Here is a 14,329-nt window from a genome sequence, read left to right as displayed (position 1 = left end):
TCTCGGATCTGAAAGGGAGTCTCCTCAGGGGTAGGTCGAACATAAGCCGGTGAAAACTCCACTGGTGATCGATTCAGACCCAGGGGTGTAAACCGCGGGAATTGCAGCAGGAGGGGGAGGAACTGCAGGAAAAAAAATGACCGCTAGGAGGGAGGTGGCCCAACACAGCCTCAGTGACAATAATAATGATGATGGCTGGGTTAGTTTGGGAGAAGTGGAACAGTATTCCAAGTGGATCAGGCATTTTGATGAGCCAGTAGGATACTGTGGAGACAGGGATCTGTCAAATTCAGAACACATTGATTTTCTGTCAGTTTTTTTGGATTAGGAATTCGCAGGTGGCCTTAAAGGGTGGCCTTTTATTGTGGGCAGTCTAAGGTACACCAGTGCACTACTCATGCTGTCAGATTAGTATCGTGATGTGGCACACCTGTGAGGTGGGATGGATTATCTCAGCAAACCACAGGTGCTCACTATCACACATTTAGACTGATTTGTTAACAATGTTTGAGAGAAATGGTGATATTGTGTATCTGGAATTTTAGATCTTTAAGTCCATCTCATGAAAAATGGGAGCAAAAACAAAAGTGTTGCGTTTATATTTTGTTCAGTGTGTGTGTATATATATATATATATATATAGGGATGTATATATATATATATATATATATATATATATATATATATATATATATATATATATATATATATATATATATATATATATATATATATATATACATCCCTAACTTTTATTAAATGCAGCTTTATTTGTATAGTACATTTCATGCAGAATCAATTCAATGTGATTTTCATTAGCCAGAATAGCACAAATATTAAAATCTGTCATGGTCTGTGTCAGCCCCCTTCCTTTATGTGCCTCCTGGTGTCCTCCATCCCTCTCTAGATTCCCTCTTGTGTCCCTTTGTTCCCCCAGCTCCCCTTGTGCTCTCTTAGCGCCCTCATGTGTCCTTGTCTGCATCCCTGTTATGTGTCTTATGTTGTAGCCCTTTGGCGCCCTCTTGTGTCTTTTTTCTGTGTCAGTTTCTGTGTGTCAGTTTGTGTGTCAGTCTAGTGTCTGATGTTATCTTTTACTGTTTCCTCCCAGGTCAGCTCCAGCTTCTTTGTCCCCAGCACAACGTGTGTGTGTTAGTCCTTCCTTCAGCCTTTAGGTTTAGTTTTGGTGTCTTAGTTTCTTAGGGTTATTTGGCCCTCTGTTTCTGTTTCCCATTTTGATTATTAGGTTCACCTGTCTTCCCTCCAGCTCTCACTTCACACACCTGCTGCCATTTTCCCTGATTGCTCCTCCCAGTGTATTTAAGCCCTGTCTGTCTCTGTGTTCTTGTCAGTCCATTAATGTTTGTTGATTCTGTCAGTTTAGTCCCTCTGTGTTCAACCAGAGTTTCTTGATCCCCAGATAGTAATCTGCTTTTTGACCTTTTGGATTTTTGGCTTTTGGATTTTGACTCCCAGTTTGGATTACCTTGGTTTTTGGCTCACCCACAAAATAAAGACTTTTCACTTAAAATCTTCATCCCTGCCTCTGTGTCATCCTGGGTACTGCATTTTGGGTCCACACCACCGTATCGTGACAAAATCAAGCACAATGAAAATATGCTAATACATTCAGATCAAATTAAATACACAAATTAATTGTCCTGGGCTGTCCTCCGAACTCAGTGTGGGAGGTGGGGAACAAGACGGTCCTGGCAAAACTCAGATCCATGCTGGACCAGGAGTCACACCCTCTACAGAATGCCACTACAAATGTTATCACCTTTCAAGATGTGCAATATTTATGTCTACTATCGTTACTATGTGCAATAATTATCTTAACTTTCTTTTCTAATCATGTGTGATATCTTTTGAGTGCTACTGCTGCTATTCTACTGTACTTGAAGTGTTGCAATAATGCAATTTCCCCATCGAGGGACAAATAAATGTATTCCTATCTTATCTTTACATTTAAGAATTAGAAAAAAGGACAAAGTTAAAGCGTGCGAAGAGCAGTGCAGAAGGTGCAGCATAAGAATTTTCAATTTTGATTTAAAAGTTACTAGAGTTGGGGCACATTTGAGGTCATGAGAAAGCTGCATCTTTTTGTGTGCAGCATAGTAGCTAAAAGCAGCTTCACCCTGTTTGGATTTGACCCGGGGTTCTACCCGTTGACCCCTTCCTTAGGATCTCAGATCTTTACGATCTATACGCTGGGCACATATATCGGAAGGAGATCCACCATGAATTTTGGCCCAATACTGTTGAGTGATTTATAAACTAGTAGAAGCACTTTGAAATAGATTTTGTGGTGTACTGGTAACCAGTGTAGAGATTTAAGAACAGGAGTGATGTGCTCGGTTCTTGTTATGACTCTAGAAACAGCATTCTGAATAAGCTGCAGTTAAAGAATGCTAAGTCACTTTTTCATATTTTTAAAATAATTTTCTTGAGCCAATATGTGCTAAAATGAACATTTATAGGGTGAATGAAAAGTCTCCCAGCCCCCTCCGCTTCTTGTGAGCAGGAGAACACATTCGGAACTTCGGCCTCTCTGGACCGCTTCTCTGAACTCTCACAAAACCACGCTTTATGGCAATCCATGTTTGCATCAGATAAGATTAACCGTCCCTCATTTACATTTATTGTAACTTGTTTTACATGGTTGAGCCTCAGAAGAAACAAAGAAAACATTTATCTGGTGAAGCTAAAAAAAATAAAAAGAATGTTTGATCACAATAACAGTCAAACAACAAATGAAGGAGAAGACGTTTATTTATGTAGCACTTTTCACAGACAGAAGTCACAAAGTGCTTCCCAGACAATAGTAAACATTGGGAGTTTTCTGAATCGATAGAACTCAGAGACATGATTCCTACATGTTTTAGATCATGAGCTGATGTGTTTGATTAAGTGATGAACCTCTCCTGTAGAAAGTAATGAGGGCTGAGGAGACATTTCAGCAGTTAGATGAACGTGGTAAAAACACAAGAGCACAGCAAGGAGGATAGTTTCATTTTTGTTTCATGACAAAGAATTAAAACAGACACTGGGGAGTGCTGAAAGTAAGTAAGAACTGCAAAGTTCCCCTATAAGAACTAAATGACCTTTCTTGTAAATAATAAAGGAACTTGTGGATTTTAATTTACAGAGTTCTGATTTTTTTATGGTCCATTTTGAACATCTTTGTGATGAAATTGAAACTGCACAAAAGCCCCACACCCCCTGACAATGCAGCTGTTTTGTTGTTTGCTGACTGGAATATGTTTTGGCACAAATACACGCCACAGCAGGGGGGCTAAATACTACTATCAAAGCCAAATCTAAGAGAGTGCAAGTTTCACTGCATAAAGGTTGTCAAAATTAAGTTTCCACATGTACAAAGTCTCAGAATGGGTGAAGATTACTGTGGTTGCATGCAGAGTGACATTTGACAGGTGGTTTTTTTGTGTGTTTTGATGACTTGCATATTTAAATAAAAAAATAGCAAAAAAAGTGCATCAGCAGTGTTTCGCAAACAGCTAACCGATGTGTTTTTGATTAAAATGGCAAACCTTGCAGAGACATTCCCTCTCTGCAATGAGGCCAACAAGCTGATGCAGGGTTTCTGAATCAAACAGCATGAAGAAACTGGAATCCAAAGTAGGAAAAAATGTCAAACAGGGAGCAACAAAAATGTAAATGGCTCATGAAGCTTCTCTGTGGCTCTGCCTTAAAAAAAAAAAAAGCAAATCTACAAGACAAAGAAAATCTAGTTCGATCACATGGACTATTTATGTTAAGACTACTGCATTGCTACTTTTTAACCATTTACAGAATTACAGATGCAAGCTCCTATTGCAGAATAAAGAAATTTGATACAGATAAAAAGGTGCCAAAAACATCTGAATTATACTTCTCTGCGTTTTACACATTATAGAAAGTTTTTAATGGTGATTAACAGTAAAGCACACAAATTCAATACAAATCCAATCATATGCAATCTAATGCAGTTCAGTCCAATTGAATTTAATCTAATTAATTTATATTCCAATTTGGTACTGTAATAGTGTTGTAATTGATTATAGAAAAATAAAAACAGTATTGAGATCTAACTAGACATGTATAGACCTAAGTCAGCTCTCAGAAGCCATAAGGATATCATTAGTATTGTTCATTAATGGCATTTCTATTGTACAATTAGCTTCAAATTGTCATGTTCTGTGTCCTTTTCTGGTCCCCAGCCCCCTCCTGTTCTCACTTCAGGTTCTCCCCTTGTGTCTCATTATGATCCCCAGCTCTCTCTAGGCTTCCCTCATGTTTTCCCCGTAGTCACCCCCTGGTAGTTCCTATTTGATTTTGTATTAGTCCTCCTCTAGTTATTAGTTGTTTATATTTGCCCTTAGTCTTTAGGTTTAGTTATTCAGTGTTTTATAGGTTAATGTTTATCTTCCCTCCTGCTTAGTTCTTTCCCCCATTTAGGTTATTGATGGCACCTGTCTTCCCTCCAGATCTCACTCCTCACACCTGTCACCTGTTCCCCCTGATTACCTCCCTCTGTGTTTAAAAGCCCTGTTTGTCGGTCCATTGTCTTTTTGTCAGCGTTGTTTTTGTCCCCCTCTAGTTACTACAGATCCCGGCTCATGTGAGAGCTTTTGTTTTTTCTACAGAACTTTATTGACCTCGTGTCCTATAGTCTTTGTTTTTTCAGTTCTCATCCTAATAAAAGTATTTTTTATTTAAACGACCTCTCCTGCCTCGAGTTGTGGTGTTCTGCATTTTGGGTCCAATCCTCCTGCGCTCGCAGCGTAACACAAATCCTCATTGAAATGAATTATTTATTTTCTTTTGAATCACAGAGATGAATAACAACTAATTTCTAATTACAGCAACTTTAAACAACTGTTCAAATATTCTAAAAAGTTGGATTAGTATAACAACATTTTAAATATACAGTACAGGCCAAAGGTTTGGACACACTTTCTCATTCAATGTGTTTTTTTATTTTATTTTCATGACCATGACCATTTACAAAGGGGCAAACAAGTGCTAAACACCTCTGGGAACTCCTTTAAGACTGTTGGGAAAATTTTCAGCTGACTACCTCTTGAAGCTCATCAAGAGAATGCCAAGAGTGTGCAAAGCAGTAATCAGAGCAAAGGGTGGCTATTTAGAAGAAGATAGAATATAAAACATGTTTTCAGGTATTTCACCTTTTTTGGTACATAACTCCACATGTGTTCATTCATAGTTTTGATGTCTTCCGTGAGAATCTACCAATGTAAATGGTCATGAAAATCCATTGAAGGATAAGGTGTGTCCAAACTTTTGGCCTGTACTGTATGTTTGGCGACTATTTAGAAGTTGCAGTAAGCTAAAGATCATTCAGAAGCTGTGCCCCAGTTGCAAAGAGATGGAAGTGAGAAAGAAGTGCAGGTTTTAAAACCTCCAGAGAAACAAAATCTGTAGCGTGACTCAATTTAGCATTTTATTACGATGTTAAAGGGGATAATTTTTAATAGAATCTCCATCAGCACAATATGAGAAAAGAAATTCAATGTGATCCAACAGGCCATCTGTATTAGCTTGTTATGCTACAGGTAATGTAGTACCCTACAATGTTTTTACCAGTGCTACGTATTTCTTGCTTGTTTACAATTTAATTTTACTATTGTGAGTTTGAGGGCTTAAATACTTGAAAGAACTGCTAAAATTGAAGATCATTTGGTTAAAACAAGGCAGAATAAAGTATTTGTTGTCCCTACAGTAAGCAGATGCAACAACACTTCTGGGCAGAAAACCTACCTTTACAAAAAAAAAGGAAAAAATATGCATTTTATTTGAAGGTCATTAAGTCATTTAATAAAATGGCTACACTGCCACCTGTCCGACCGAGGTGAGGACTGGAAATTGGTACTACTACAACTTCAGCAACACAGACAGCACCCTCTCCAACTCCCCTCATTTCAGCACCTTGGACGGTGGCACACCACAAAGCCTCTCTTCCCTCCTCCCTTCCTGCAGCAGTTAGTGCAGCTGAATGAGATCAGCTACAGGCTGCCTCGCGTGTGGCAGGCTACAAAAGCCTGCACCTTTCAAACCCGGCCACTTTAAACCAGCTCAGAGGAGTGTAGTATAAGTGCTAACTCGAGTTTTAAATGAAGTAGAGGGGTTTTTGTAACTTTGTTTTTGTTGTTACCCCTCCTTAGATAACAATTTGCTACATGAGTTAGTTTAATTGTGTCTATTTTGTCAATAAAAACATTCTGTTTTTATTCCATATTGCACACCCCTATCATTATGTTCAACCACCCTTCCTTTTCCACCAACCAGTGGTGATAAAAACACAAGAAAATCACATCATGCTTTTATCCCAATGACTATCATCAGCTCATTACATTTTGTATTTGTTTATCATACAGCAGGTGCTGAACTGCTTGTGAAAGTTTTCTAACAAAATGAGGGATTAAATATGTGACAGGTGAAAAAAAAAACTAATGTTACAGCTGCCGCTACTGCTGGTGCAATCATTTCAGCATGCTCGAGTCCCTTTTTCCACATTTTCAGCACTGTGATAATATCGTTATCTATGATGAATTTCTTCACAGGAATCATGATACAAATTTTTCATACAGTTTCATCCCTCTTAGAATAATAATAGATATCGACCTTCAGCCTTGCTGGCAAAAGCCCATCTTTTTAAACCCAAGTGTAGGTGTTAATACTGGGCGCTAGCTTCCATAGATAACGTCACGGATGCCAAGAGATAAGAGGAAGGAAACAATACACCTTTAGGGAAAACTTCTGTAACTCAGCTTGGCAGGTCTCCAGCCAAACACATTGTTGCCCGTCTGCATGCCAAAGAATTTTCCTCACTCCCACAGAAAATCAGGCTGACAGGCCAGAGCGTTCCACAGTAAAATGACTCACTCCACTAACTTTAACAATACACACAAACAAGCCAAGAGTTTTTAATAGGAAAGCACAACTTGGTCTCTAGATTAAGAGTCAACGATTACCACACGATGTTGACATTTATGTGAAAAACCAGCATTCTCTTTAGTTACTTCGCAACAGAAAGATTATAAGCACATGAAACAAATCATCAGAATGGAGACTCTTACCTCCAGAGTAAGGCGGGGGACCACACAGTAAGACCACACCTTGACCCTCACGAACCCTCACCGGACTTCGTCTTTGGGTCTTGAAATTTTCCAAGTCTGTAGGGCATCACACAAAAAAGCTATGAATCAAAAATAATCATTCAGTCTTTCAGAGAAGCCAAGGGCACACACAAGCCGTAAAAGGAAACCATTAAACAAAAGCTAAGAATGAAATATAATTCAAAACTTCAGCAAGCTTGTCCTGAAATCCTTGTGATGTATTTACATTAATGAAGACATGCTATTGTAAACTCCATAGTGCTTCTGACTGGAGCAGAAAGCAATTTTTTCCAGCATAAGACACACATGAGTGAATTTAATTGAAACGGCATATTGTTATCGCTTTTCTGTGCTTGATCCACCGCACAAAGGCCAGCAACAATTAAACAACAAAGACTGAAACATAATTTGTATGGAAACCGATTACTTGTTGACAACCTGCTGAGAGAAAGCAAATAGAGACAGCTACCGTAGAACAGTCTGCCTGCTGTGGCTCCTGGATGCCACGGACAGTTTTGCCAAATGTGTGGCAGACATAAAAATGACATAATCAAGACTCGCTTCAAAAACAGGGAGAAAGAATGCAAATCTGACACCTCCTTTGTTCGGGCACAGCAGGATAAGCCTCTGCATAATAAACACAGCTCGTGATCTTTGCAGACCTTGTGAGAAATCACAAATTGCTTCCAGCAAAAAAGTATTGCATTAACACAAATGAAAGCAGCCTTTTCTCCCCTTTTTCTTCTTGTTCCAGAAACTGTTTTAATAACAGAGAGAAAAAAAAAGCTTTTGAGAGACTCCTGAAATTAATTTGTAGATCATTACTTTCTTTTTATGCTTGCTGCAGACAGACAGATTGTGTGGATGAATCAGTGGGCAGAACTAAACGAATGAATGAGTCTGTTTGCACAAAGCCTTGCTGAAAAGATTTAACACATTTAGGATCCCCTCTGGACTAGAACGGACCTCTATGGATCCCTTCAGATGGATTAGATTAAAGTGAAAATCATTTCTTCTTTAGATATAATACAGAACAAAAAAATGTACTTAGGAAAAAATCTTTTTCAGCCTAATGTTATGCATGTCTTCACATAACATTACTTCATAAATTATTGTTCCTGCTTTTTATTGCAATTTACATACTGTTGGCCTTTAGCCAGTGGTAGTTTAGGCATAACTTAATGTCAGTCTGACAATTACATGTGCATCTGAATCGAGCTATGGCAATAATCAAGCTTCACTGGAATAAGAGCCTCTATCCTAGTTTACATGTCACTTAGAAAAATAAATCACTGAATGAGGTTTGTTCATCTCTGTGATGATAGTTGGAGACATGCACCCTTTCATCTTGGCATAACCTAGAGCGTCACACAAATAGGAAACAAATGTTGGCAGGAGTGAAGCAGATAGAGCAAAAACTGGATATGCACAATGGACACATGTATATGTATATGGTATGTACTATACTGTTAGATGGTGTTACATGTTAGATTCATAAAGACTCTTGTGGTGATGGTGTTCATCAAAAGACAACGTTAGCGATATTGCCATTTCCAGAAGAGGTCGTGTCAATGCTGGTCACAGCTCAGGTAAGCTGGGAGGTTTACAAGCAAAAAAAATTGTTTTACTAACTGGGTGCCTTAACTTGATAGGGAAAAGCCAGTTTGAAGACATCAGTTGGACTAAGAATTGTTGCTGCATCTGCAGTGATGCAGGCGTTGTACCGGTCTGTTGTGGTGAGAGAGAGCTGAGTCAGAAGGTGAAGCTCTCGATTTACCGGTCGATCTACATTCCTACCCTTGGGTACCACCATTGGGTAGTGACCGAGAGAACATGATCGTGGATACAAGCGGCCGGAATGAGTTTTCTCCACAGAGTGGCTGGGCTCTCCCAAGCTCAGTCATCTGGGAGGGGCTTGGAGCAGATTTGCTGCTCCTCCGCCTCGAGAGGAGCCAGTTGAGGTAGCTCGGGCATCTGGTCAGGATGCCTCCTGGAAGCCTCCCTGGTGAGGTTTTTTGGGCATGTCCAACTGGGAGGAGGCCTAAAGGGAGACCCAGGACAAGTTGGATTGTCTCTCACATGGCCAGGGAATGTTTTGGGATTCCCCAGGAAGAGCTAGCCCAAGTGGCTGGGGAGAGGGAAGTCTGGGCCTCTTGACTTAGGCTACTGCCCCCGCAACCCGACTCCAGATAAGTGGATGAAAATGGATGGATGGATGGATGGATGGATGGATGGATGGATGGATGGATGGACAGTTGGACTAAGGTATATACATGCATTCCAAAGTCCGACTTTAGCTGGACTAAGGCAATTATTCTATTTTCTCTAACTTCAAAAATCCAATGAGTGTGAGGTCTATAAAACCCAGCATTATATTTAAAACATTGTTCCATGCTCATCCAAACAGTGAACCATTGCCCTAAATAAACTAACATTGTTTTTTTAATGCATGTAAAACATGTTACTCTTGCTGAAGGTGAACTGGTTCTAATCCAGCTGAAGCACCCAGATATTTCCGTAGGAAACCAGCTGCATCTACATATAAACGGCTTTGCCAGGCTGATACCGGCAAATTCTGGAAGTGACAAGAAAGCAGAAGCGGTCTTCTGACATCATCACTGACACAACTTAACATGTGTAACACCATCAAACAGTATAGTAGAGACCAAATAAGCTGCGCTGCAGCGTTGTTGTCCATTCCTGCGGCCACTGTCCTGTTTTAACTTTGTCTGCTTTACTCCCGCCAGCATTTGTCACTATCTGTGTTGCTATAAGCAAACCAGAAGGATGCCGATACGAAAGGGCGCAAGTTGACATCTACTGTACCGAAGGGGAACAGACTTCATTTGAGAGATCTGTTTTCTACATGTAAGCTAGGATATAGGCTCCCAGTTAAGATCCACCTAGATCAACTTTGCATGTAAACTCCCTGAGTATACCTCTCCTCTACTGTCTATTCAAACCTAGTCCCCAAAGGCTCAGGCTGCAGAACCTTCTTACTCAAAGGTTTGGGCTTCGTATTTTTATATCACTAGAATTCTGCTTCAGCTCCAAGTAACTCTTTAGCTGAGCCAGAAAAAGGGGCCAAGAATACAAATTTTGTCAACGGTAACTAGAAAAGTTTAGTGTGTTTATAATTAAACAGAAAAATATGCTTACAGATAAAGACGTATCTATATAGCCATGCCAAGCTGGCTGTGGCTGCGTACTGACTCACCCTCCACAATAAGGTGTGTTTAGCTGGAAAAAATTCATGATGTTCATTCTCTCCAATGTTGATCATCATTAGTTCTATAAATATTTGGGCTCATTAAACAAAGTTGTGGGTAACTAATAAAACAATGAAGCCACTTTGAGATCATGTAAGTAAATACACAAATAAAACACGGGGGGGGGGGGGGGGGGTAAATCAATATAAATAATAAATAAATCGGGAGGGTTGAAGGTGTGTATTGCTAACACAGAGATAACCAAGGATGTACTGTGATATTTGAGTATTTAAAGATCCACCAAAATATGAGTGATCCACATCTTTACATGTTGTTTTGTGGGCTTGTACAGTATTAGGTAGGTGCTCATATATATATATATATATATATATATATATATATATATATATATATATTAGCTTTTCTACTTTACATTTAGCATAGGGGAGAAAACATAGAGCAACGTGGTTATTTCCCAGGAAAAGAAGGTGTCAAAGCTTTTGTTTAATAATGTCTTCAATTTTCTTCAGCACGAGAAAATAAATCTTTCTTCGTTTTATGTTAACTTTGTTCATTTTTCTAAATCTAATTTTGTGGCAGAGACATAACATTTTTTGGACACCAGATGTTCATAAACTTCCACCCTCCAGACGAATCTCATCTCCCATTTCTTTGTAGAATAGGCAGCACTAAAGCAAATGCACCTGGCACCAAAACACTGTTCCATTTGTCCTTTTTTCATTCAAATTCACATTCTAGTTCACAGATCTACCACTCACAACCAGGCTCATTTGGTGTCTTTTGAGTAAAAATAGATGTTTTGTTGCAACTGTCCATATTTTGCACAAATAAAAGTATTGCTAGAAACAAAGGCATAAAAAACCTTCTAGTAAAACCTGATAACTTGCAGCTTTCTCGTTAGCCGCCAGCCATGATGGCCTGTAAAGTATAAGACCAGCAAAGCCAGCAAATAAAAACAAACAAGCTGGCTTGCTTGTCTTGTAAAATAATGTCATGAAAACAACATAGATGTAAATCAGCTGAAAAATGCCACCAGAAGGAGTTACTTCAAAGCAGTATGAAGGCTGACAGATAAGTAGCTGGCTCATTTAATGATGCCGACTGCTGCTTCAGATACACCCGGCTATAATCGGTTATACATGAGTGCAATTTAAACATGTAATAGGTTTACACTAAGCACCACACACCTTTCCAAATGTGTTTGCAAACACCACGACTGGTGACTAAATCATTTTAGCCTGATGCTAAATCTTCCTCCCAGCATTTCTTACAGCTAAACCAGCACTAGTTGCCTTTCAGTCCATCATCTGAGTCCGTTTAAACTGCCAGGGTAAGCTTTAATTGCACTGAGCAAAGTAAATATATTATAAAAATAAAAATGTATGCTTTCCTCATTTTCTTGCTCTTATGTGAAGAAAATACATATCGTCTGAGGCCAAAATCAAATCAACTACAGGCCATCATATTTTCAGTGGGCTAAAGGCAAAAAGAAATCAGATGTTAAGAAAAGTAACACTTCAGGAAACAACTAAATGATCTTTTAAAGAAGAAAATGTAGAGGAGGTTACAGTGAGAAATCAAAAAGCAATTGTGCCAAATTGAAAGGAAATCCCTTGTAGGGTCCTTATTAAATTGTGCTCATGATAATTCTATGGAAAGTGAGACGTACTCCTAACCTTTGATTATTGCTGATCGGTGGTAACAGGTCCAGCAAATAAGCCCAGACATGATTCTCCTCAGCAAAACCCTTCAACGAGGGATCACAAGGCATTCCTAAGCAGGAGCAAATACTTCATCTGTCTAGTTAGTTTGGGGTCTACGTCCAATGCTAAAAGAATGAAAACCCTCCAGAAGAAGCCAACCCAAAAGGGATACTAATCATATGTAAAAATATTTAATAAAAATATTAAAATTCAGCTGACTCCTATTCATGAGGAGGAGAAGCAGTATACTTCAAGCTTTCCCTAGATGATGGAGCTCTTTACCCTATCTCCAAAGCTTAGTCCGGCCATCCTACAGAGGAATCTTAAAGCCGCTTGTATCCATGATCTTGTTACTTCAGTCACAATCCAAACCTAAAGGCAATAAGTGAGGTGTGGGGTACAGACAGACCAGCAGTCGCTTTTCTCTAAGACCAAAGACTGGGGCAGCATCTTCACTCCTGCAAACAAACCTGTTTTTACCTGCTTTAAACCCTACAAGACAACTACTAACACTGTTGAGGGGTGGTGAAGGTGGTAGTGTGTGTGCTTGCTTGTCCTCACAGGGTAAAATTCTCTACTTGTTGGTTTTACATGCATGATGTGAATTAAGTTAGGGTTAGGGTTAGGGGTTAGGGTAAAGGCTAAATTATATTTCTATGTCAGCTCGAGTGCGGAGGGTTAGGGCAAGTCGCATTCAAGGAAGATGTTTTTCCATCAGACTTCTCTGTTACCTGAGGAGTGTTGCAAAGCAATTCCCCAATAGGACAACAAAGGGCGTGGCCCTTTTCTGGGCTACCCTGCCACCATTACAGTCATGGATCCAATCGAAGGTAGTGTCTTTACTATTGTTTATCCCTTCCACTTTCCTATCAGGTGACCCCGCCAGGACAGGGGGTTACTAAACAGGGTTTAAAGTTTATGCCTTGGCAGGGGTGAAGTGGTGCACCCCTTAAAAAAACATTAAAATAAAAAATAAAAACACACCAATGCAGGAGGGTTATATTGGTTTTAATGTAATTCGGAGATTTTTTAACACCAACATATTTGTCCCTCATTCTCCTCCAGCTCTTCATGTGGTCGCCACCTCTAAACCCACATTCCTCATCATTTCCATCCACGAATAAAACACTGGCTGCAAATCTTTGTACTCCTTCAGTCACGGGTGAATAAGCATCCATATTTTCAAACTTTATCTGTGAGACATTCCTCAGTCTGCTTTGTTTCTGTCACTAAATTTCTTTGTTTCCCTTTTATTTTTTGAGGGGGCAATAGTGGTACTGTTGACAATATCAAAGGAAGCGCTGCCCTGACCAATCACAAGCTTGCGATCTCTGTCCCCTTCACACGATAGTTAAAAAGTTGGGCATGTCTCCGATAGCCTCTGTGAGCCTGTCTGAGAGCCCTTGCGGTATAATGCAGTCACAAAAATGAATGACGATGAATGGTCTTCACAAGTATAGTAAAACAAATATATGGGTGGGGCGTTAGACTTGGTTTAGACCATTTTTAAATCAAACTTTTATTATAATTATTGTTTCACTTACCCCTCCTTTCCACCGGAGCTGTGACGGAGCCGTCAGCAGCACGTTACTGCAGCAGCACGTCATAGCTGCTGATAGGAACCGCTGTGGTCAACAGAACCTTTTCCAGCGGAGCCGTCAGCGGCCATCAGCGACGCGAATCGGCCATGTCTCAGGAGCAGCATGTCGCGGCCTTTACGCGCCGGTTCCATTTTCTACACGCTACGCCTCTGAAACGGGTCAAGTTCGACATTTTTGGGGAAGGAAACACAGTAAATCAAATGCAGAAACAGAGCGAAGCTTCCCGAGATTTTCAGAATAAAGAAACGTACTGCCTTCCGGTTGCTTTACTTAAAAAAAAAAAAAAAGTTATCACCTAGCTAGTGGTCTCTTATGTTTTTCCATAATGGACGACGAAAGGTTGATTACTGAAGTGATCCTGCTTGTTGTTACGTTTACTGGCGAAGTCACGAGTGATTTTGCTGATGTCGCGTGACTTCGTGCTCTGTCGGTGACAGCTGCTCCTCTGCTGCTTCGCGTCTCGTGGGAATGGCCAAGCAGCAGCATACGCGAGCAAGACGTGCTGCTGCAGTAACGTGCTGCTGACGGCTCCGGTGGAAAGGAGGGGTCAGTCTTTCCTTTCATCAGAATAGAATTTTCACCTGTCCTGCTTCTGTGCTCTCAACTGTCTGCTGTCTGCAATCACCTCCCTCATACTCCATTCATAGTTAGATGCAACTG

General features: G+C 40.0%; 1 protein-coding gene across 2 annotated transcripts in view; it reads right to left on the bottom strand.

Annotated features, from left to right (window-relative positions):
- The window catches only part of cntn3a.1 (contactin 3a, tandem duplicate 1), a 114,260-nt gene that overhangs the window by 67,818 nt on the left and 32,113 nt on the right, over nt 1-14,329 (bottom strand). For both annotated transcript variants that reach the window (XM_015967616.3, XM_054745815.2), the window contains exon 5: nt 7,097-7,192. In XM_015967616.3, coding sequence (XP_015823102.3) covers nt 7,097-7,192 — 96 coding nt within the window. The remainder of the gene's footprint in view (nt 1-7,096; nt 7,193-14,329) is intronic.

Source organism: Nothobranchius furzeri, chromosome 15 (assembly GCF_043380555.1).
Source record: "Nothobranchius furzeri strain GRZ-AD chromosome 15, NfurGRZ-RIMD1, whole genome shotgun sequence".
NCBI lineage: Eukaryota > Metazoa > Chordata > Actinopteri > Cyprinodontiformes > Nothobranchiidae > Nothobranchius > Nothobranchius furzeri.
Note: the sequence above shows the minus strand (reverse complement) of the source record. Positions and strands in the feature narration are given on the sequence as shown.